The sequence below is a fragment of the Falco cherrug genome, chromosome 1 (genome assembly GCF_023634085.1).
Source record: "Falco cherrug isolate bFalChe1 chromosome 1, bFalChe1.pri, whole genome shotgun sequence".
In the NCBI taxonomy this organism is placed as follows: domain Eukaryota; kingdom Metazoa; phylum Chordata; class Aves; order Falconiformes; family Falconidae; genus Falco; species Falco cherrug.
The window spans coordinates 126803054-126826526 of record NC_073697.1 but is presented as its reverse complement, the minus strand read 5'-3'; the positions used below and the strand labels follow the sequence as shown (position 1 = coordinate 126826526).

At 39.2% G+C, this 23473-nt stretch overlaps 1 protein-coding gene across 4 annotated transcripts in view; it reads left to right on the top strand.

Annotated features, from left to right (window-relative positions):
* The window catches only part of RPTOR (regulatory associated protein of MTOR complex 1), a 159271-nt gene that overhangs the window by 13866 nt on the left and 121932 nt on the right, over positions 1–23473 (top strand). For 2 of the 4 annotated variants that reach the window (XM_055696299.1, XM_055696290.1), the window contains exons 2-3: positions 810–912; positions 4115–4197. In XM_055696299.1, the coding sequence (XP_055552274.1) occupies positions 810–912; positions 4115–4197 (186 nt within the window). Of the gene's footprint in view, positions 1–809; positions 913–4114; positions 4198–13403; positions 13657–14222; positions 14363–23473 lie in introns of those variants that run through there. The other 2 variants (XM_055696307.1, XM_055696314.1) reach the window with 2 other exon arrangements.

Here is a 23473-nt window from a genome sequence, read left to right as displayed (position 1 = left end):
GTGTTACTTCCTTTATTTTCCTTCTCTGGTTGAGATATTGGGGTGAGGGAGATTAGAAAAGAGCATAAAGATGTGCAGTAATAATTTTCAAGCAATATTTTTAACTGGCCATAGTGCTTAGTCATTGGTTTAATGCAGCTTTTTGGCCACAGGTGTCAGTGGATTTGGGATGCCAGTGTTGGTGTTGCCCCCTGTGGCTGCAGAAGCATGTCTGTGTGCTGCCTGCTCGCTCTGGGGGGCTGATGCTGGAGCAGCAGCTACGGGCAAGACCAGGAAGGGGAACCAAGGGGTGATTCCTCCTAAAATAAGGCTATCCAGACTAAGTAGTGTGAAATAAAAATACCAAAAAAATTGAACTAAATGACTTGTTATAGTTTAATTGGTCATGTGGGTGTTTTTCCCTTGCTTTTGGTTTTAATATTAGAGAGAGCATAATATAATATTGATCAGGGACCCTGAATAGCATATCCTTATATTTTAATAATGTATTTCAGTTGGACAATGACTAATTTGAGATGAGTAGCAGAAGTCTGCTGATACCCATTTCTATATGCTGTAAGAGAAGAATGGGTTCTGGAAATAATAATAATAAAAATAGTAACATAAAGTCTAAGTACTGTTCTATTTAAAAAAAAAAAAAAGAAAGAAAATTTAATCAGTCATGCCTTGCTTGAAATAGTTCATGTTAAAGCAGGTAGCAAAGGTTTGTTGAAACACTTCAAAAGTTATAGTAGTGGTAAAATTTCAACACCAGAGAAAACTGATTTTGCTTCTACATTAAGTAAACTTTTTATTGTCTGTCTTTGCAGATGAAGACTGTTAGTGTTGCCTTAGTCTTGTGCCTAAATGTCGGTGTGGACCCTCCTGATGTGGTGAAAACAACTCCTTGTGCCCGTCTGGAGTGTTGGATCGGTAAGTCTTAAGAACTTCCAAGCACCAGCTAATTCTATTTGTCTTACAAACACTGAGTTATAGTATATATAGTAATCTTCAAGTTGTGTGTCTCCTGGACTTAAAACTAGGGTGAGCAAAAGGAAATGGCATCTGATTTCACTCTGTCTAGAATAGAGTTAATTAAGAGTCCAGCAGTAACTGCTGCCATATGTCATCTTGCCTGCTTTGTTCTGAAATGAGATAGCATGGAGAAAAAAAAGCTGTTAATTAGCTACTTAGCTTTCTTTTAATTGTGGTAGACTTATAGATATCTAAGGAGATCTCTGAGCAGTTACATCTTTAGAGTACTGTGATCTGCAAAGGTTTAAAATTACCCTGCCTCATACAATATAGAAATAAGTTTCTGTAAAATGCGTGGTCTCTACTGCATGTCGAAGTAACTGCTCTGGGGCTATTTTAATTGGGATCATGAATTCAGAAGACCTGGAATTACTCCCAAGGATGTCTTGCCAGCAGTTCCAACACCTGGGCTTGTTACTTTGATGCAGTGTTGGACTAAATTCCTAGTTTTTTGTTAAGAAGTGAAATTTTCCCTTGGTTTTGGAGATCAAGTCTGATTATCAAGATGAGACAAATCTGAAGTAATATTAGAAGGAAATACCTTGTTTAAGAAGGCTTTCTGAGAGATTTGGTTTTTTTCTAGGAATTGAAAATGTTCATTCTTCAGTAAGTAGCGCGCAGAGCACTGTAATCCTAAACTCTGGGGCTTGTGATAGTCTGGAAAAGCAAATTATTCATTGCACAAACTGAATTTCTTTAAAAAGTTTCAGAACGCCTTGTTTCGAACGTTGCTTTACCTGCTTTATGAATCATAGCATCTCATTTTTTTTAACCTAAAACTGCTGATGACTTTATAGCAGTTAAAAAGCCATGAGCATGCACTAATAAACAGATCTATTCAGTGGCGAGAACAGCTCTGATTTCTCATTGATACATGAGTAGAGAGCAAAGAGAATGAAAAGCATTGCAGAGTCATTAAAATAAAGTTGTTAGTGACTGTCATCAACAAAAAGAATTTTGAATGCAGTTTTGTAATTAAATTTCAGTGTGTATATATACATAAGTACACATTTCCATTTCTAGGCAACTTTAAATTTTTGAAAAAGGTAATTGCAGAAATAGCTGCTGTTTTTACTTCTATGCAACAGTCCCAAGAGAAGCTAATGGAGTGTATGGTGGAAACATAATGTCTTTGCCAGATGTGCAAGGAAGCGTGGAAATCACTTTGGTGCAATTGCTGCTATTTACAACTGAGCTGAGATCACCAGCTTGTGAACCCTGGTAACAAATGGCCACCCCACTCTCAGACAAAAGCCGCTTGCAGTTCTTACTGTACCTTCTGGGTGCACCCTTAGAACGTCTGAAGTGTTTGGGTTTTCTCTAGAATTAAGCCTTGGCTGGTACCTGTGCTGCAGTGTCAGCCTGGCCCCATTTAAGGCACAGTCTGCATGCGTGATCATACTGAAGGTATCTTGGCCTGTGTGTCTGCTGGCCTTCACTAGCCTTATATATATGCTCAATGAGGGAGGCTGGAAGGTCACGTAATGGCTGTGGTGGTGTGAGCTGTATTTAGGAAAATTAATTTGTTTCTACTTCTTGGCTGTTGGAATGGCACCAGTGTATTTTTGTATAAAGGGTATTTTTAATAATGCTAATTACTCTGAAGATGCTCCAGAGTCTACAGACTACATTCTTCTGCTGGCAGAGTGAATGTAAAGTATTTTTAATTTCTTTTTCTGAACTTCAGTTTGGTCCTTTTGAAGGACTCAGGAAAAATTCTGATGTGTTTATGCTGGTTTTTCATTTCCTTTTTTAAAAAAAATTTGAGCAGTAGCTAATGACATATCAACTAACAAAAGATGATGCAAAGCAGTGTGAATACATTTGGGGGATTACTGTTCAACATCTTAAGGATATCAGCTGGAAACTCAGCTTAAATAGCAAGGGGACTGTTGTAGTTCAGAGCAATAAAGACTTCTGCGATAGATAAGGGGGTTTTTGAACGGTATGTCAGCACGTGCCGAAACTGCAGGGCCCATAGTGGGGAGCAGGCGCTTGTTCCATCCTGGTGATGCTCTGGCAAGGCTTCTGGAACAAAACCTGCACCTGTGCCAAAGACAGACAGGCTTCTCGAAGTCTGAGCAAACAATTTGCCACTCTTTGTTTTGGAAAAACGGAAAGGGTGTACTCGCATTACCTTAAATCTTTCTACAGAAGTGTACTAAAACTCAAATAAGATCCTAGCTTTTATTCCTTTAAGAGAAATAACTCTTTAAATCCTGCTTTCATCCTGCTTTATGTTCTGTTTCTAACAGTACAAGGTTGAATATTGGTAAAGATTAAAAAAAACAACTTCATTGATGTGATTAAATGTTTTTAAAATAATTTTTATTGCATTGCAAAATAATAGCTTTTTGAACCTTGTTAATAGTGTCAATTATATAGCTGTGGTTTTTGAATAAAGCACATAACCTGAAATTGTAGTGGTATGTATGGGTGGTGGTAATTAGTGATAAGATTAACTTAAAAATTACAAATGGCGTATGATCTCTGAAGCAGTAAGCAATGGAAGTAAGTTAAGCAGGATTTGCATTCATCAAGAAAAAATGTTTATCATCAAATATTTAACCAATCTAAATTTTTGTCATTATTTATTACAGAAACCTTTTTTCAATATTAAAAGAAACAATTGTGATGCTTCCCCTGTCTTTCAAAACAAATTGTGTATATTACCTTAGCGAGAGAAATCTTCCAAATTTCATGGTCCATAATGGTGTTTAATTTGTACTTGAGTGAAGAATTTGGGGATAATTTACGCATCCAAGTAAATTCCATGAAGAATGTAACGTTTATGAATCTGAAATTGAATGCATGAAAGGAACCTGCATTAAAATATCATTAAATGATCTCTCTTGCAAGCAGAACACTGGAGAAGGGAAAGTGTGGAAAGCTTTTGGCTGCTTTCTTCTGCAAAGGCAGGTGGTGTTCATGCTTTGATGTAGACTTTGGTCTCCCAGGCTGTAGATCTGGATTTTACAGAAACACAGTGTGGAGCAGCTGAAGGTTTAAAAGCACCTAGAACTGGAAATAATTTCTGCCTCTTGTCAAGCTGAGTGATTCAGTTGTGGTCAAAAATACTCATTTGTGTTATATTTCCTAGATCCTCTGTCAATGGGGCCTCAAAAAGCTCTGGAAACCATTGGTGCAAATTTACAGAAGCAGTATGAAAACTGGCAGCCAAGAGTAAGTATTTCTTGGGCTGCCCTCTGCAGCTATAGATACGATACTTCTTTGTGATAACATTCAATGTAGACTGAAAACTAAGATACGCGTCTGTTATGTGGCATCGTGGTCATGTGTGGCATTTATTGGTTTCTTCATCCATCAGTGTGAATAAATTCTTGCAAGTTGTGAAACTTAATAGCTTTCTAGCAGATGCCCCTCTGGGCTAGCAATTTCTTTGATCACGTCTGGGGTATTTGCTTAAAGTACTAAGTCCCTACATTGTTGTGGTGTTTTAGTTTTTTTTAAATTTAGGTTCCTCTGACTGAGATGTTCTGAAGCGTTTCATTCAGGTTTATAGTTTCTTCGGTTATAAGAATGTGTTTGGCCTCACCTAGTTCAAAACTCTGTTCCAGCACTCATCACTACTGATTTTATCATTTGGAAAAATTGAATGTTGTACAGCTAGAAGCTGAAGAATGCTTTTGGGTTTGTTGTAAAACATCATTTCAGAGCATTGGTAACTACTAACTCTAAATTATAATGTGTGTATATGTTTTTGAAGATGAATGTTTTGGGTAATAGTAATGCAAAGCAGGAGTTCAGGAAGCATGCAAGCAACTGAGTATTTCCTGTTTTGTAACATCTCATGCTTTCACATTGGGGAAGTGTTTTGCTTCTGGCTATTTCAATGTCCATAGTTTCATGTGTCTCAGTAAATAAACTACAGAAAGATCTAAAGAATGAAATTTGAAGTCTGTGGCATTTTCCAAATAGAAAAACTGAACTGTAGAATCATCTTCACTGTTAATGTTCCCCAGTATGTTCCTGTCCTTACCTGTATGCTGTAGGCAGTTTGGGTCAAAATATTCCTCTTCAAAGTACCTGGACTATTGACTACTAAATCATAAATCTATCATTAAAAGTAAATAATGTGTAACCCTAACAGAAACTGCAACTTCACTGAATGAACCTACTTGTAGACTTGCTTTAATTTTTTTTCCCTATGATGTGGCATGCATACCGACCTGGCCTTAATTTTTTACAGAGACATTGTCTCTTCCTTTTAGATTGTCTTCAGTAATAATAATTATGTCAGTAATAATAACAATAATGTTGGTACCAGGACTACATTTGCTGTTTCTAGCATTGCTCGCTATCTTACTTAACATGTAAAAAATCTATGAAATGTCACTGTAATGCCTGTTAGTATGTAGTTTGAAAGTCTATAGTTATGGTTAAGTCTGCAGTTTGGAAAGTTACTGGTGCTTTCCTGTCCTCTGTGCTGGATGACTGGTTGGGAAGGCTTTTGTGTTGGCAGTGCCCTGAAGTATTTTTAATCAGCCCTTATATTTAAACTGTGATGGGTTACATTCATTTACTTGTTTCTTTATAATTTATGAAATCTGTAGATTGCCACTGCTGATGTTTTGTTTGGGTCTGGAACCTAGAAGCTCTGAATGTCCCTGTTTGTACAGGGAGATAGAGAACTTGTGGTTCTTGTTCTTCCCCACCCCCCCAAAGTCTTCCATTCCTTCTTGAAGGGCTAATATATTCAGGTAAAGGTCAAGTGGCTTTGAGATTATCTTTGCAGAAGTAAATATAAACTTTTCTTTTGCCAGACACTGCTGTGAATATTTTTCACCCAAAAAAGGGTTGTTGGCGTATTTATTTTTAAAGGCTGCTGCTGAAGTAGTTTGTTGCATGTGTTCCAAGTCCCTCCTCTACTTTCTAATGCAAACTAGATGGAAATAATATTGTATTCAGAGCAATTTGAATGTAAATGCAGTTTGTACTGCTTCTTTACCTCTTGCCTTTGCGTGATACTTCCCTGCTGCCTTACTCAGGGTTGACTGACTAGAACTGAGTTTGTCTTTCAGTGAAAGCTGAAGGTATTACCTGAAGGAGGCTTACTGGTTTTTAGTGGTGAAATGTCCACGTTACTGAATCTGTGGATAATTGTCTGTGGGTCTGCTTTTTCCTGAGGTGTTTTGTAAGTATATTTATATAAGAAGGACTTGTCTTGAAGCATATATGGGATATGTTTAAGACAAGAGAATTTAGTTTTGCATTTTACCTCTTGGTACATTGACAATTTTTAAAATCCTTCTCTAGCAGCCTGAGAATTTGGCTGAAAATTCAAATAGTGTCTGAAATCAAAGAGGGGAGTAAAACATCTTGACGCAAAGGTGAAAACAAACCTTTTTCTCCACTCTTTAGTAACATAGTCCATATTACTGAGGAATGAGAGACCGGCATCTAGAAGCAGCAGGTACCCTGTGTGGGCTGACCTCACGCTGCCTTGTAGAGTTTGCACAAAACATGAGGCAATTACTGAGCTCAGATGTTTGTGTGCAAGGTGCCTGGTTCTTAGCAGTAAATCACAGCCCTTTGAAACATTGCAAAGCTAAACACGTACCGTTTTATTGCACTCGACAGGGCTCTTGAGTTTTCTGCAGTCATAAAGAGAAGTTGATGTGCCATCTGCAATAAAACAATAGGAACATTATTGAATTTCCTAGACCTTTCATATAAATACTAATACATCTAGTTTTGTCTATTTCTCAATGTTTTGGAATGGTTGAAGAATTGATGGAAGGAAGACAATATGGGGAAAACTAGGCAGTCTGAAAAAAAGACCAAATCATTAAAATCTTCTGAAATAGCCAATATTACCAGGCTGTCAGAGTGGGTCCTTACGCTGGGAAATGGCTGTCATCAACTCTTTGTTGTGAACACACAAACAATACTAACTGTGGGTAAATAGATTGTGTCAGTAATAAAAGCTGTGTGGAAAGTCCTATGACATCACTACCAGTGCAGTCCTTGTCTGAATGGTAGGATGTTGTTCAAATACTTTCCCTTTCTTTTAAATACAAATAGCTTAGATGAAAAAGCTTTACAAGGAGGAAGCATGAAAATTCTTTGTTTCTGGAAGCTCCCTGGCTGCACAGCTGATGCATATTTCCTTCCAGGTCTTATTGAGCCCCTTTCTAAATAATTTATCAGCTTGCCATTGCTTGAAGTATTTGTTCTGATTAAATTTAAGACTTTGCTTTATTGTTTTGTAGCTACATAAATTTGTGTGCTGCAGGAGTAAAAAGCGCTTCAGCTGTTGTTTTATCTGCAAAATACTGCAGTTAAACAATATTCAGTCATTTCATTGCAATTCTCAAATGAAAATTTTAATGAGGAAGAGAGTTGGAGATGACAAAGCTGTAGGTTTTGTCTTTCTAAAGAATTTTCTGAGCAAGACTTCTCACAAGTCGGTGCAAAGATAGTTAAGGTGCTGCTGAAAAAGTGGAAAGAAAACAAAGAGCTCTTCTCTACTATTGAAGCTCATGAGTTTTGAGCTTCGTGGGGCGTGGAAGGGGTTAAACCTGAGGGTAATCTGGAAAGCAGGCTCAATTACAGGGGATAAGAGGGGTTGCTTAAGCAGCTGAGAATGAAAGGAGGAAAAGGTAGTGAACTTAAGAGCACAGGACCCCACAATGCCTGATCAGGGGGAAAAACCTTCCTCGGGACTGTGCTTCTGGCTTTGGGACCTGCAGGCTGGAGGGTTGGAGGGTGGCTGGTGGAGCTGAGCAGGCTTGGGGCATGCTGGTTACAGGGTCTGGGCTAAAGAGTTTGGCAGGCAGTGTCAGGAGAACACGGTGGAAAAGGAGAACCTTTAGCAGGGACAGCACGTTGTATCATCACTTCAATTGCCTGGCATAAAATACCTTACATTTTTATTGGAGATACTTTGCATGCTGTGTATTTAAAACATTTAGATAAGAAATTGATCACATTGATATGGCATTTCTCTGCTTCTGATCCTCATTGATTACCCTTTATATTATATGGATATACTGCCTGTGTTGTAGCGACCAGAGAGAGAACTGGTTTGCTTGTGCTGGCAGTAAGTAGCAAATATTGTTTGTATGCAAATTTGGTTTTCTTGGCAGCATTGCATGTCATGCCATTCACAAGGCAGAACTTTCCTTAGTTTAAAAGTCAACAGACTTTGTTTGAAAATAGGAATAACAGATTGCAAATTCCGAGTGCTGCTGCAGTGAGATGGTTTATGGAGATGCAGTAGCTACTGGGGATTTTTACGACACGTTACTGTTACTTAAGTCCCAGTTTATATCCATTTATCAGCAGAGCCTGGGACTTGGGTTCTTTGCTGTAATGTTGTGCAGAGCTGGAGCAGAGGATGAAGGTGTTGTCCAGCTTTCTACTACTCCTCTGCACAGCACACTGCTCCTTTTCTTGTGGGCTGGTTTGAGAGAGCGTGCTTTTCTGCATCCTCTTGGCTGGAATTCTCTGAACTGAGCTATGGTACTTCTATATAAAAAGCACCAGTTACCCTGTATAAAATGGTCATTGTGTGCGGTATTGTACAGAGCGCTACGAGATGCGGCTGGTCTGTGCTTGCTGGCTTTGTTCTTAGAAGGGTACCAGACTTTTTCTCCCCCCCTGCTTTCTTGTAATGGACGTGTCATTATTTGGCTTCTAGCCTTAATAAAGTTTCCTTCGTTTCCATTCCTGTGTATGCCTTTGAGAATGGAACTGTGTAGCCGAAGGCAGAAGTGTAGGTTGAATGATGCAGTTTACATAATTCAGGATCTGGTATGAAGTAGTCTGGAGCATATGCTTATTAAATTTGCATGAAATTATAGATTATTTTTTTTCTTTTTGTTAGCTATGGCTTTTGACCAGTTTCTTTCTTTAACTGTAATCTGACCAGAAAATTCACAGGACTTATTCTTCCTTTATTTCATCTCTCTCAATAATTTTGATTTCTACTTGTTTTCTGTTGTGATTTCTACTAATCCAACTGAATCCCAATGGTACTGTTCTTTATTCTCTGACAGAAACTTTCCCAGTCCTGCCGATAGAAGGTCAAAGCCTGCTGTTCATAACTCTTCCTGAGTAGAGGTGAGGTTAAGAAGGTGTCTCAGACACTTGCATTTCTCCATTGCTCATGAAGTGCATTCTTAACACTGGAGGAGCAGGACCTTGTCTCAGTGAAAATGAATGTTTTCAATTTTTTAAAGTCTTCCTTTTCTTGAGAGTCTGTGCTATGTGGTGGTCTTTGCACAGCTAGCTGTGAGACCACCGGCAAACAGATGTTTGTGACTCTCTTGGGTGTGTTTGGTAAGATTCCTTTTTTCCTCTCTTTTTTTCCCCCTACTTCTTCCCCAGCTGTGCAGACCACCCCAGCCCCAGTGTTTTGTTTGGGGTTTTTATTATTATTATTATTATTATTATTTGTTCTGGTTTTTTTTTTGTTCGTTTGTTTTGATTTTACTCTTGCAAGACTCAGAAGCCCTAGTCATGGGAGGGTTTGGTTCAGCCAGGTGCTGTACAGATGAAATGAAAACCACTGCTGCACAGCTTGCAGTCTGAAATAAGACTGATGCAAACAAATGGGAGAGTACAAAGAGACAGTAAAACAGTAGCAGTCAGTGTGATAAGAGTCTTTGCATAGCAGAAGCCTGGCTCTAAATGTGCTGGTAGATGTTTCAGTGTGGTACAATATAGAAATAGGAAGTGAGTGGTTATAGGGGAGTTTTGGAAGTGCCATCACCAGGTGGAAGAGCATATACGGAGAGAAATAGATGTGGAGCAATCCAGAGTATAGGGCTGTAGGTAAAATTTGGGTTGCATGTGAGATTACTGAAAGAAATAAGGTTTGGAAGGTGAAAAGAGGAGGAGCAGTAAATGAGCTGGAGGCGAGGATATCTAGAAAGTGATTACAAACAGCATGTTCTTTAAACTGAAGCAGTATGTAATTAGGATGTTCATGAGATCTGCCAAAGAACCTTGACAGCCTTGCTACCAAGCAAAGCCAAGGACTGGAGTGGAACTTTTATTCTTTTAAGCTGGACTGTTATGGAAAATAAAGCTGTAGTTATGGGGCACGGGAGTTAAGGATCATGGATGGGTTAGAAGAAAGTTCACTGCTATATTTAAGGTGGACTGTAGTTGGATGTCTTATTTTGATGTGTGTGGAGGTTTCAGGGGAAGGGGAAGAGCTCTGGAGCCCCTTGTCACAATTTGAATATTTGTTGTCCATCAATTTGTTGCAGTGGCACAATGCTCGTGTCAGCTCCTTGAAAGGAGCCAGCTTACCAGGTGGGTGCTGGGCCCTGGTCTTCAGCAGATTCGGAGATGAGCCAGTGAAAGTGCAGAGGTGCAAAGTGTTCTGAGCCGTTCCGAGATGCTACAATACCGTTCTAGTGGAGACTTGCTTTTGTACAGAGACCTTTACTTCAAGTTGAAGGTCAACTCTTCTGTGGAATTTGGGATTTGTTTACATCCTCTGATAAGTAACTTAATGGAGTGTGAGAGGTTTGTGCCTCTGTCAGATTTAACCACAGCAAGGTCTGTAATTTGTCATCTGAGCATTGCCTGTTTCCCCCACTCCCCCTCCTGTCGTTTCAGGCCAGTAGCTCCAGGGCCTCTGTACTCCAGGCCCCTCCCAGTAACTGACACCAGCAAAGCCAGAGAGCTTTAGATGTTACATCCCAAATAATTTTTTCCCCCTTACTCCGACTTGCCTAAATAAAACAAAGTCAATTACAGTATAGATTTTTCTAATTCAAGTGCTACATTGTTATCTCCCTTTTTCTTCTCTCCGCTTCCTCCTTTTTTGCTAAGGCAGTTATCTTCACTATTTTGATTGTCTGATGGAATTAGTTGTGTTTCATTAACTTGAATGGACATCCCTGGAGCGAAGGAGAACTATGAGCTATGAGAGGGGGCATGAAAATCCCAGATAGGGGAAGAACTGGAGAAATCTAGGGGGCAAGATTAAATAAACTTTTTGAAAGCTTTTGGGAAGGGCTGGGAAAGCTTGAAAGCAAATACCTATATTTGAAAATGCCTGTGTGTAGCACCCCTAGTCACTGAGGATGGTGTGTTAATGATGGTGTGGATGCTGTCACACAGCAATTTTGCTTCTGTTCCTTATGCAGTTTTCTTTTTGTTGTTCCATGACTTACATTAGTGTCACTTATTAAGAGACAGGCAGTAACATATTTGAACTCATTAGTCTGGCAGACCTAGGCATGTTTTAGGTCTTTCCAGCCCATTAAATTTATGTGGTTGTACCCATTTTTTCACTCAGATCAAAGAGGTGACGTAGTCAAGGAGGAGCGACTGCAGCAGTCTTGTATTGAAGTGGGCCTAAGGGAACCGAGAAACTTGGTACTAATCCCAGATCAGCATGCCTGTGACATTAATAGAAATGTTAGTTGAACTGTGGCTATGTATTATATTTTCTCCCCAGTTGCTGGTGCCAGGTTGAGACTTCCAGCAGCATGTGTCCGATTGTGCTAAACTGTACAGATTTTTAAATAAAAGGGTTTTCCTATTTTGTTCTAATCCAGTATCATATCTTGTGTGATGCCTCTTGCAGCTTGCATTCATCAGTGAGTGATGGTCTCTGAGGAGACATCTCATACAATACGGATAGATTATATTTTTTGTGGCAAGCCTTCAAGGAAACAGTGATGCTTTTCCGATCAAACAAGGCTGCTCCTTTCTCTCATCTAGTCTGCTTTCCAACAGTTTTCTCTTAATTTCAAAGGAAGTACAGCCAAGATACTTGAAACAGATAATTTAAAGCCTCTATCTTTTTGTGCATGTTTTCTGTTGTTGTTGCTGTTGTTTCCCTCATTAGATATCTCTGGGCTTTGATACAGTTTCTGAGGTTTCATTCCTTGCATTGCTTCTTTCTGCCTAATTAATTGGTAAGTTGCCTGCTGCACATCAAAGGCTGAGCATTTCCTAAAGAGTAACTAGTTAAGCATGAAAACTAATTGAACACATGACCTAATTATTGGTCTCTCTGTGACTCATACTTTTCCTTTATTTCTGTAGGGTTTTTCTTCTAAAATAACAGCAAATACTAATTGCTCCTGCAAAAGAAATACTGTAGAATTTCTTTTGTAGATGCAGAAAGGGGAAATGTAATGTAGAAAGGGGAAAATTAAAATGGTAAAACTTCCACTTGGTCCCCTTACTCTGCAGATGTAGGAATATATAAAGAAAAAAATGAAGAAGTAAAAAAAACCCAAAACAACAATACACAAACCACAGAACATTGTGACCTTATTTAACGAAACCAGGTTTTCCTAAGAGGACTATGTTTTTTATTTCCCAACAGCCTTCTGAATTTGGCAGCTATTTCAGGCTCTGCAAAATTTTGCTGCATCAATCCTTTGCTGTCTTGTAAAGATCGACTGTCTTCAGCATAAACCAGCATTTTTTTCCAGAAACAAGCAAACAAACAAAAAAAAAAAAGTGACAGAAGAGGGGTTAACAGGTATAATTTCCAAAACCAGTTATTCACATTCTCATACTTTGTGAAAATGTATTGTGGTACCATTCTGAGTTTGACTGTTAGCCTTGTGCTGTTTTTGCAAAATATCTCTCTGGAAGAACTGGTTGTTTAGCCAGAAAAGCACAGATTTTAAGTATAGTAAATGATGAAAGCCACTTTTCTTTGGTCTTGTGAATACAGAGAAAATTAGGGCAAATGAAGCAGTATGTGACTTGCAGTTTTCCTTTTGGTAGTTCTCCAAGAGGTGGTCAGCAACCCAGCCACCCCACTCACCCACAGCGTAGCTTGGCAGGGCAGAGCACAAGACCAGGGTCTCTGTTTAAACCATCAAGAAAGATGCATTACATTGAAGCTGCTCTATTTTGTGCTGAAAAATCTGAACTGGGCCACCTATTTTCTTCCACTGTTGGGGCCCTAAGCATCGGGAGGGAGTCATGATGAATGACTGTGGGGATTTTAGCATCTAAAACCACTGCATAGGTTCCCTGGAGTTTTGTAGCCTGAATTGTAGCAGTGTATCTGTAGGCGCTGCTGCTGTGACTGCCTTCACATGGGAGTAGCTGTACCACCTGTACATAAAAAAAATCTCCTATAGCAATGATAACTAAAGCACCTGGGAATTATCTGTACAAGTGGAAAGCTCTCTACTGCAATTCTGGGGCTCAGCCTAGGTAGAATGCATGTGTTATTTCTTCTGATAGTGAGAAAAAAAATCTGATAATTCTTTAATACACTACTAAAATAAAGTGGAAACTGTGAAATTGCAGCAGTAATGTACGTAATTTCTCTGAGATTCTTAGGGAAAAATGAGGCACAAAAAAGGAGAAATAGTTACAGGCATGAACTGATATGAAGAAGCACAATCAGAGGCTGTTAAAGACAGGGAAGCAGCATTTTAAGCTGTTTTGTGAGCTGAACTGTTCATGCATTGCAGATCAGCAGTGATCTGGCATTCTGGAACTAAGTCAACAAACTTGCAAAATCAGTTTAGTGGGAAAATCCTCTGGGTCTTGCCATCTTGCCGAAATCAGCCTTGAACACTGCAGGCAGGAGTGACCTTGAATGAAGGAGATGGGGCAAAGGGGAAGCTATTGCCAAAGTCTGGAGAGATAAGTTTGAACCGTAATGAAAAGGACATTTAACTTGTAAGTAAACAAAATTTCTTCCCGTTTTATTAAAGTGATGCAGTAATGTGTTAGTGCATCTCTCCGAAAAGTGTCAGTCTTCAAAATCACTGAACTGCTGCTGGGTAATTGGGAAGCTGACCTGCATCGCTGCAGGGCTGAGGCTCCAGAACACCCCACTGCTATTTCTGACATTTTAAAGAGCTCCCCTTGAAAATGCGAAGGTGAACCTGGTAAAATCTCCCAGTGCACATTCCCTAAGGCCTGCTTGGGAAGGAAGCTGCCAAGGGCATAAGGCTACCAAGAACCAGATTCTTGCTTTACCAATTGCCTTCCCCTCCCTGACACACTTTCTCAGTTGCAGAAGCAATGGGCCCCCCTTGATAAGGTGGAACGTCCTGAGAATGCCTCTGAAGTGCTTTTTCTTTGCATTATCACCCAGCATCTGAACGCCTATTAGTTTTGAAATTCTCTATTTGGTTGCAATCGTTCAATGACCATGCTTTCTCATGCTTTGCTTTCCATAGTCTTCAGACAATAAGGTCCATTCACATTTCATACTTCCTCTCTGTTTTTTTTTTATTTAGTCATCAAAATGAGGCCAGAATTGGCAGACAAGCAAGATTTATGTATTCTAGGGTATTTTCATATGGCCATTGTACTCTTAATGTCAGTTTGTCCTAAGATGTGAAGAAGGACCTGATATTGGAAAGGCTTCTTCAAAGAGGTAAGCAGCTCTGCCTTCTCAAATCTGATTAACGTTTTTCTGTAATTACCACCCAGCCTCTGTGTGACCTATTTAGAAATACCTTGTCTTTGTGTTCACGGAGGGTAGTGGATCAGTGACCGTTAGAGACAGGGAGGGGCCTTCTGCAGACCCATTTGCTTGGACCCTGGTGTTCTCTATCTAGTAAATACCACCAGGTATCCCCTGGGCAAAGGTTCAGTCTTTGCAGACTTGGACATGCAAATGATACTGTATCAGGCAACTGAAGCTTCTTTTTGAATAGACATCAGAGTTTTGTGCAAAACTTAATAGCATTAACAAAGAAAACTATTTACATTTTTGTTTAGATCTCTGCTCATCTCTAAGGCAGAATGAGAAAAGCCTGAAATACTTCAGTTTTAACTCTTTCCACATGGATCTTAATAAAGCATAACCTTCTGGTTTTCTTTCTCCTGACTCATTAAGCTGTTAATCTGAATATCACTTCATGAAACAGTGACTGCACTCAGAGGAAAACTTGAAATTACTAAATAATTATTTAGTATTGATAAGGTTAGCTTCTGGTCCTAGGCATAGTAGTTCCTCCTGTTGAGTATGATGCACTTTGACCAGAACAGAAAGACAACCAGTTTGAGGATTCATTTACACACAGGATTGTGATCTGGCAACCTGAACTGAGTTTCCAGTAATATCTAGGTTTATATTTAAGAGACAAGAAGGTGCAGAGTCTGGAACTTTAAAGAGCTCTTAAAATAGAGGTTATAAAGAAGGAATAGTACTAAAATGACACTGTTGCTTAGGAGTTACGTTATTTGACTAAGTAGGTTTTAAAGATGTGTCCTGGTGTGGACTTAAAATCCTGTTACAGCGTTTTGTGGTGTGACCCATCAAAGCCATCAGACTGTCATCAGACTGAGGATAGAGAGCCAGCATGTGAGAAGCAGATTTAAGTCCTTTTAAAATTCCTTTGTCTAAAACCAAACAGTTATTTACGTAGCCATCTCAGAACTTTTATTTTATTTGAACAGATAGGGAGGGATTCTTATCATACAGAGTAGGCTGGTGGGTGGAATTTCTTTAAATCTTGCAGTGAACTTCTAGTATGTAGTAGCTTGCAATTGCTGAAAACCACACCTGTCTCCTGAATCTGTTGTAGCAGATATTCAAGGTTAGTAGTCTTGATTTTTGTCTTCCCTGTCGACATCAGTTCTCATGAACAGACTGCTCAAAGGTATTTTTTTGGAAGTATTATTCAATACTGAATCCACACAATGAGGATTAGGTACTTCAGAATTCATTTCACATTGGACTTAAAAGCAAGGTCAAAGACTCTGCAGAGGAAAGGTAAAGTCACTACACTGCTGACTACAGTGAAGCAAATAAATGTTCCACCCTTATAGCTTAGCTCTAGTAATGCATTTTGTCCTAGACATCCAGCAAATTAAGCTGTTTAAGTCTTGGGCTGTTTGTGAATATATTGGCATCTAGGAGACTGAGATGGATTTTTAAAATGCAACCAAGTATCTACAGAGCACTTGCTTAAGACTTGCAAGAGTCTTCCTTGTGGCTCAGTTTAGCATTTAAACTTAAGTATCTGTAAGTTATAGTACGCCTCCACTGTATTTAATACTTTTCAGGTTGCAATAACTAGTAAATTTATTGGAAACATTTTTTCATGGCCTGCATTAACCAGGTTAAGCTGTTGGTGTGTAACTTGTGTAACCAGCATACTCCCTTGTACTTAAATAGGCAGGTTTTTATTATCTTTGATTAATCCTCATGAATTTACATGAGGGTAATTTCATGTGCCCACAACCTAAAATTAAAACACCTAAAAGGTGTTGTGATTTTTTTTTTTTAAAAAAAAAATAAATAGCCTGGAGTCTGTGGATATGGTTCAGAATAATTTGTATTTGCATGCATGTGTCTAACCCAAGAGTTATTGTGGTCATATCAGCTTGGGCTTACAGGCAATTGAATTTACAATTGATTGGTAGTAGGTATAAATTGAAATCACTTCTTACATTGCTGAATTGATCTCTGAAGTTATCTCATAACATGCTCTTGCAGCTGTTTACTTCTCTGCTACCCATGTTTTGCAGCCTGACCTAGTGCAGCAAAATCCTGCTCTGACACTCACATTTGCAAGCGTAAGGAAATGAACAGCAAAGTTGCATCAGTGCAAATGTTGAGAAATTCAGAAAATGCTCTCTGAGACTGCAGGCGTCCTGCCAGGTTCTGTGCTAAACAGTTTACCAGGTACTTGAGGACAAACTTGTCATACCACTAGCCTTTCCAGGCTCGACAGCAAACTGGGAGTGACTACAAGGTCATGTTCTGCCTGTAAAGGTTTTCTGTCTTACTCAGATTTTGCTGCTGTTTTCTTTGTTTGGGGTGAATGTGGAAAACAGCTGCACAAGTTCGAGTCCATTGCTTTTGGATAAAATGTCAGATACACTTTGTAGAAAAGGAACCAGATTTATTACAAGATGTACTTTTTATTGAATGTAGTAAGGGTTATTTTAAACAAACAGTTGTAATGGGGTAGTGCAGAACATATTGCTACATGAATTCCAAAGATTGAATGTATTTTTGACTGATTTCCTGAGGAAGCCAGGCTTTTAAAATAAAACCATGCACTGCGTGGTTGCATCTTGCACCCACTGTATGTTCCAGCAACATTAACACACCACATGCCATTTTTAAAACTCTTGAGAATTGGGAATTTAAATTTGTCCTAAACATTTTGTGAAAATAGCTGGATGGAGGTAGGGGACAGACTGTGTGTTGTTACTCTCCTGGTCAGGTAAGGAACAGGCTGCAGCCTGAGCAGCATATCTCTTACCGGACTATAACAGCTACATGTTGGGGAGGGGAGGAGAGAAACCTCCATTAACACCCAACCCTTCAGAAAGAGATTGCATCCAGTAAAGTGACAGAAAATCCAAAACTGAGCAGAAGTTGGGAAAACTTTGGCTTGGTTCTGCTGCTTGTGAAAGAATTCTCTTCCATGTAAATTGTTCATTTGTTGTGAAATTGTGCAAAAATAGAAGTGTTCTTGTACAGTTCTAAGTTTGTCTATCCTTTGTGTTTCCAAAGCCAGCGTAAATTCAGGATCTTAAATCTTGCTTTGATGTAAGAAAAAAGATGTGGTTTAGTAAGTATTAAAATTAAATCACAGTAAATCACAGGACAGAGGTATTAGTAATGGTTTTGAATAAACCAAAGAACAACATACTGTTGTTTTGAATGAAATATGTAGTTTTTCACTAAAACCACTTCAACATCAGAAGGCTTGGAAGGAGGCCAACTTAATGTCATATATAGAAAAGGAAGAAAAGCGTGGGTGTAACAACATTGGGGAAAGTCCATAGTAATTAAGTTAATTGAAAAGACATTAGTGGGTATAAAGCATCTAGTAGTGAAAATTATGAGGAACTTGAACTGTTAGTGTGTTTTGGAAGGAATGGCTTAGAGAAATTGCTTGAGATGTAGACCCTCAGAGGTCTTTGTGGATGCTTGGTCTCCGAGGAGAGGTTTGTACCTTAGATTAGTTCTAGCACCGTCCCTGCCAAGACTGTAGCAACTGAGCAAAGGTAAGTAATGAAGCAGTGATTAAAAGATCTCTGTGTGGGTGACTGGACTGGACCAACTGGGCTGTACTGGAGAACAGGAGCAGTGGAGCTGTGTTGGTTCTGATCCAGGCCCCTGGCTGGTTCCCTGGCCAACTGCAGATGTGTGAAAACATGGCACACGGAGAACCTGAGGGTGTATCTTACGCTCTTGACGGCTTTCTGAGCTGGAGGTGGAGGCTTGGTACTTACTGTCCTGTTCTTCCAGGAGTTTGTGAATGCTGAAAAGTTCAAAATGATTTAAAGAAGTGATCGAACGGTGCTGTCCTGTGGCAAGGACACCATTGTCTCTACGACATTTAGTTAAACTGTGTGCCACTGTTCTTTTGCTCTAAATGTGTCAGTGGGAATTTTAATTTTAGTTTACCTAGTTCTAGTGTTGGAAGAGATAATAGCTAGCCATGAGGCAATGAATAAAATGTAATTGGTTCTCATTTTACAGCCCACTGTTATATACAGCTTCTGTATCATTTCTCCTGGCAGATGAGTCCTTGGCCATTTAATCGTTCCTCATCTAAAAGCCATTGCACACATAAAAAAACCCACCAGACCATCTTCAAGATACGGGTGTTTGCTGGGTCTCTGCAGTGGATTAGTGGTTTGGGGGCTGCTTTCTTGCTTTCCTAATGATTTTTAACTCTGTGCTTGCTTTTATGACTGCTGGTGGGCTGTCATTTATGCAGAGCAGCTCCTTACGCTCCCGAGATCTTGCTTCTGAGTGCTAGTATGTAGTTCAAGGCTAATTGTTCTCTGTGTAAAATTGGAATGGTGTTTCTTCTTGCACAACTTTTAAATCTCTTTATTGGTTATCCTTTTCCATACTGCTGCTGAGACACTCCCTAGCACAGGGCCCCCCTGCAGCCATTCTGAATAACCCTCTGTCATCAACAGACCGTTGTATTTCTGCTCACTCCCTTTTCAGTAGTATTTATTGATGTGTTGGGTGATAGGGCTACAAAACCGGTCCCCTTGTAACTTCATAGCGGCTTTCTTCCATGGACAAAATTAATGATTCTTCCCACACCTGCCTGTTTATAAGCAAGTCTTTATATACGGACTTACCTCCAGACCTCATGTTAAGATCTTGCTGAATGTCTTCTGGGAATCAAAATGAGTTTATATCAAAAAGGTAACTTTGACATCTCCATGCTCTTTGATTTCTTTAAAAAACTCTAGAAGTTAAGTGTTTGATTAAAAAAAAGAGTATGACGCCTCATTATAGATGCTAAATGGACTATTCTCCAAGGTGTTTATTTGTGTTTCTGTTTGTTTATTATTCTTCCTACCAATGTGCTCAGCACAAATGTCAGACTACTCTGGATTTCCTCGGATTCATTTAAAAAAATTGTCGTGCTTACCGCTTTCACATTTCCTAATAACCAGGCAGTTTTAAACTGAGGTTACCCTCCACAGTGAAAGTACAGTAATTTAATACTTCAGTCAATTTAGTTTACACTTTTTGTTCCATAACTCCTGGGGATGCAGTAGGGATGTGGAAGGTCTGGTGATCTCATTGCTTGTAACTGACTGTGGTGGATGATGGCCGTGGCGGCTCTGTAGCTGCGAGCTGTCTCTTCCAGCAAGTTAAACCTGCAGCATATGCTTTCCAGAGCTGTTGGAACCACTACTCATGCTGTGCATTAGGTTCCTCCACATGGTTCTGCTAGTCCCTGTGTATCTTGTAATTATTTTTTTTAATTCTCTGGAGCCCACCTTACAGATATAATTATTGGTAGCTGGAGTATAGATCTGAATGTTGTTTCATCGGAAGTGTTTTATGGCAGTCAGTCTTAAGTACTGCTTATGTTTTGTGATAGAATAACTTTCATTTGAAAACCTTCCTAAGGAGAAGAAAACTCTCGGGCTCGGAGAAACACCACTCACCCCTCAACCAAAAAAACTCCAGGGCACAGTGATGCCTTGCAGTCACAGCTAGTGTACAGTTTTTACTCTGTGTTTCTCAAACTTTGATTGCAGCAAACCAGAGCAAATCTTCAGCAGAGGCTTGGCTGTGCTTAAACATTTTTTATTTTAATCAATTTTTTCCAACTAGGTAGAGGAAATTAGAAGGGTCTTTAGGAAATGGTGAATCCAGTGTTTGCTAGATGTACAGTGTACTATTTCCTCATACAATTTAACTTAATTTTATAAATACAAAAATACTTTGTGGTCTGTATTCATCACACTTTTTTTAACTTGGTGCAAGATAATAGTGATGGATCATGGAGCCCTTGCACACACCTATACAGTTCTGTCATATTACTTGTGGTTTATCAGTTCTTCAGATAACTACCCAGATTCCGTGCGTATATGAGCTTGTCTGCATGTTCCGACTCATTTTGGAGCTTTAGGTTTTTTTCTTCTTTCTGCTCAACATCAAAAAGTTCCCTAACAAAAGACTGGAGGTGATTGCAAAGAATTTCTGAATATGCAGAGAAAAAATCTGATGTGACCTTTAGAGAAATGGAAACAAGGGTGAATTTTAGCATCCCGTCAAGAACAATAAAATTGAAGTTCCAGTCCTTATAAGGATGAAAAAGATGGCACAAGTCACTGCGCTTCCTTTATTCTGCACTAGAACATGATTTAAGCCTTTTGAGAAGCTTACTGAATTTTTTTGATGCTGTTTTTTATTTTCCTGCATGTCATTACAAGATGTTTTCATAGAATGCTTTAAAAATAAATAAATAAAATTATGGTAATACTATTCTTTTCTAATTTATCTAAGCTATTCCTATTGTATTTTCATTTGCTAATGTGCAAGTATAAATGCTGCTGTTCCCCTGCTGCTTCTTTATTAAGTGAAGATTTGTGTTTGAGGAATGCTTTAAAACAAAATGAAAGCTTATCTGTGGGGTGTATGCTTAAAATGGCCTGTCTTAATTTTTCTCTATTATGTGCAACAGCTATTTTAGTCTTCTCTTTTTCCATACTTTTGGTCTTAATAATTAAAAAAAAATATATACTTGAAATCACTTAAGCCCAGATTTTCCAGAACTTTGTAGCCTCAATGAGTAGAGGTCCGAAAGAGAATTTGTTACTGTGTGAAACCAAATTAAATGCACATTTGATTCTTGGAGCTTGTTTTCCCAGGCTGTGTGGGAGATGATTGGGAACCACAGCAGGTCGTGATACTGGGGATCCAGTGCTGGCTGTAACCAGACTGGCCAGGTCCTGCTCCTCAGCTGCTGTCGTAAGGAGGGTGTGATTTAGGTGTACCTAGAACTTACTATCTCTGTCAGTGCCACTGTGGGTAATTTTTCTTTACACTAATCTGCTATATATTTATGCCATCCTTATGAAGAATTTTTTTTGTTTGAAGTCTTTTAATAAGCCCTCAGCAAGGCTGATGGTAACACAGTGTTCCCACCCCATCGCTGTAAAAATCCAGTGTCCTTACAAAGTCTGGCTCATGTTGCCTTTTTCTGAGGGTTTTGTTGAGCCTGTGTGCTATTCTCTACTACTAATGGGATAGTTACCGCTCTGCGATACTGCTGGCATAGTAAGTAAAGCCTGGAGCCACGCTCAGAGTTCAGAATTGCTTTTTCCTGTGCCATAATTCAGAGTCAGACTTTAACATGCTGGTTACTCAATTAAAAAGGACTTATTTCAGTTTTTCCTAACATAGCTATTTTATTCCACATTGTGAAAGTCACAGGATAAGAAAGCACAAGGGTTTTCATTGTGTAGTTTAACTGGCATATATCTCATTCAGTGCTGAGCATCCTGAAAAACACTGTAAACATGCATTGTTGCTCCGTAATTGATCATTATTATCTAATAAAAATATAGAAAAGAAAACAAACAAATGAAGATGTTTTGATTCTGTCAGGAGTTAAATTGTAACAATGATGATACGTTAAGGTAGTCCTCCTGGTGAATAGCTCTAAAATAGTAAAAAAGAAATGTTCCTCATCTCTCCACTTTGTGATGGAGACACAGCTTAGCAGAGTTCTTAGGCAAGGCTGAAAATCAAGCCAGAAGCACATGTGTGTAGGTGGGGTAGAGGTTTAAATTTCTCCCGTAATCTCCAGTGTTTTCTCCATAATTCATTTTCCTACACACACACATTCCTGGACCTTTTAATTTTCTGAATGGTTATATTACTCAAAATTTCTATTTAAATATGTTAAGCTAAATAAAGTAACTGTAACATCAGTCTTTGAATGGATTATGTTTTGCTTGGGCAGACTAGTGCTGTCATTTTGGCAGTGCTGTTTTTCATTGTTTTGTGTGCTTCCAGTGCATTAAACAGTTCAAAAAAAGTAAATCTTCTGTGATGCTGCTTTGCTGTGTAGCATAATGTGGTCATCCAGTTCTATGGCTGTGAAACTGTTTGACATATATATGTCTATTTTTTATGTCTAAGCCAGAGTTTGTTCCAGACATTCAGAGGAACATGTTGCATCAAACTGGCAGTTGCCCAGTAAAAGGTGGGATCTGAATTAATTCAGTTTTATGTTTTTCACTTAAAGGATGACTAATTCCAGGATTTTTAGTGTTCATCATTAACAGGTCTTCAGACATCTGAGAAACATCTCCGGATGCAATTGTTTGTTTTTTTAAATTATTCTTTCCATATAAGATACTGATCTGAATTCTCTTACTGTGAAAATGGTAGTTAATGTGCTGTAACACCTAAGCTTTTGCACTGCCCTGTGTTGCAGAGTGGCTGTCGTGCATGTTGGTGTTGCTGGTAGAGGTTGTGGCCATCAGGTTTAACCATGGGATGGTTCGCACAGTTGCAGTCCTGGGGACTTGCTGAGATTCTCCTGTAGTGAAGAGGTGGCAGTGAGGAACTCGGAAATGCAGAGACGGGGGTGGTGTAATCAATCCCTGGAGCACCCTACCCTGAATTGGGTAAATTATTTTGTCTGTTGTAGAAATAATCTGTTTCTGAGGTTAGTGTGCTGCTGTGTTAGAATGGAGCTGAAGGAAGCAGCGTGGATTTGCTTCTTTCCAGGGCCAGCTTCACACGGAACCTCTGCCATGCCTTTGAGAAAGTTTTAACCTTCAGCAGTCAGTTTGATGTAACTGACTACAGAAGTTCTGTAACAATTTTCCTTTCATTTTAAAACCTGCTATTAGGTCTCTTCTCTCCCCCCTCCCCCCCCCCCCCCCCCCCCCCCCCGCCCCCCGGTTGTTCTGCTCCCTCCATTCTCACAAACCATGCCAGCTAAACTGGCTCGTGGAGCAACAATAATGATTTTGAGCAGTGACCTTGATCCCTTGAGCGGTAGCAAAGTGGTTTGTGCGCTGGACTGGAGGCTCCGGTGTGCCCACAGCCAAGAGGGGTGGTGTGAAACCTGTACATCTTCGGCCCTTGAAACTGCTGGTTTCGTTACTCTTGTTTTTTTGTAACTTGTTTCTTTGTAAGGCTTTTTATATATCTGTTTTTCAAATTTGGGCATTGTTCCAAAAAACATTCTCTTGGAATAATTAGATTGCTTTGATTCCTTTTAATTAAATCATGTTAAGA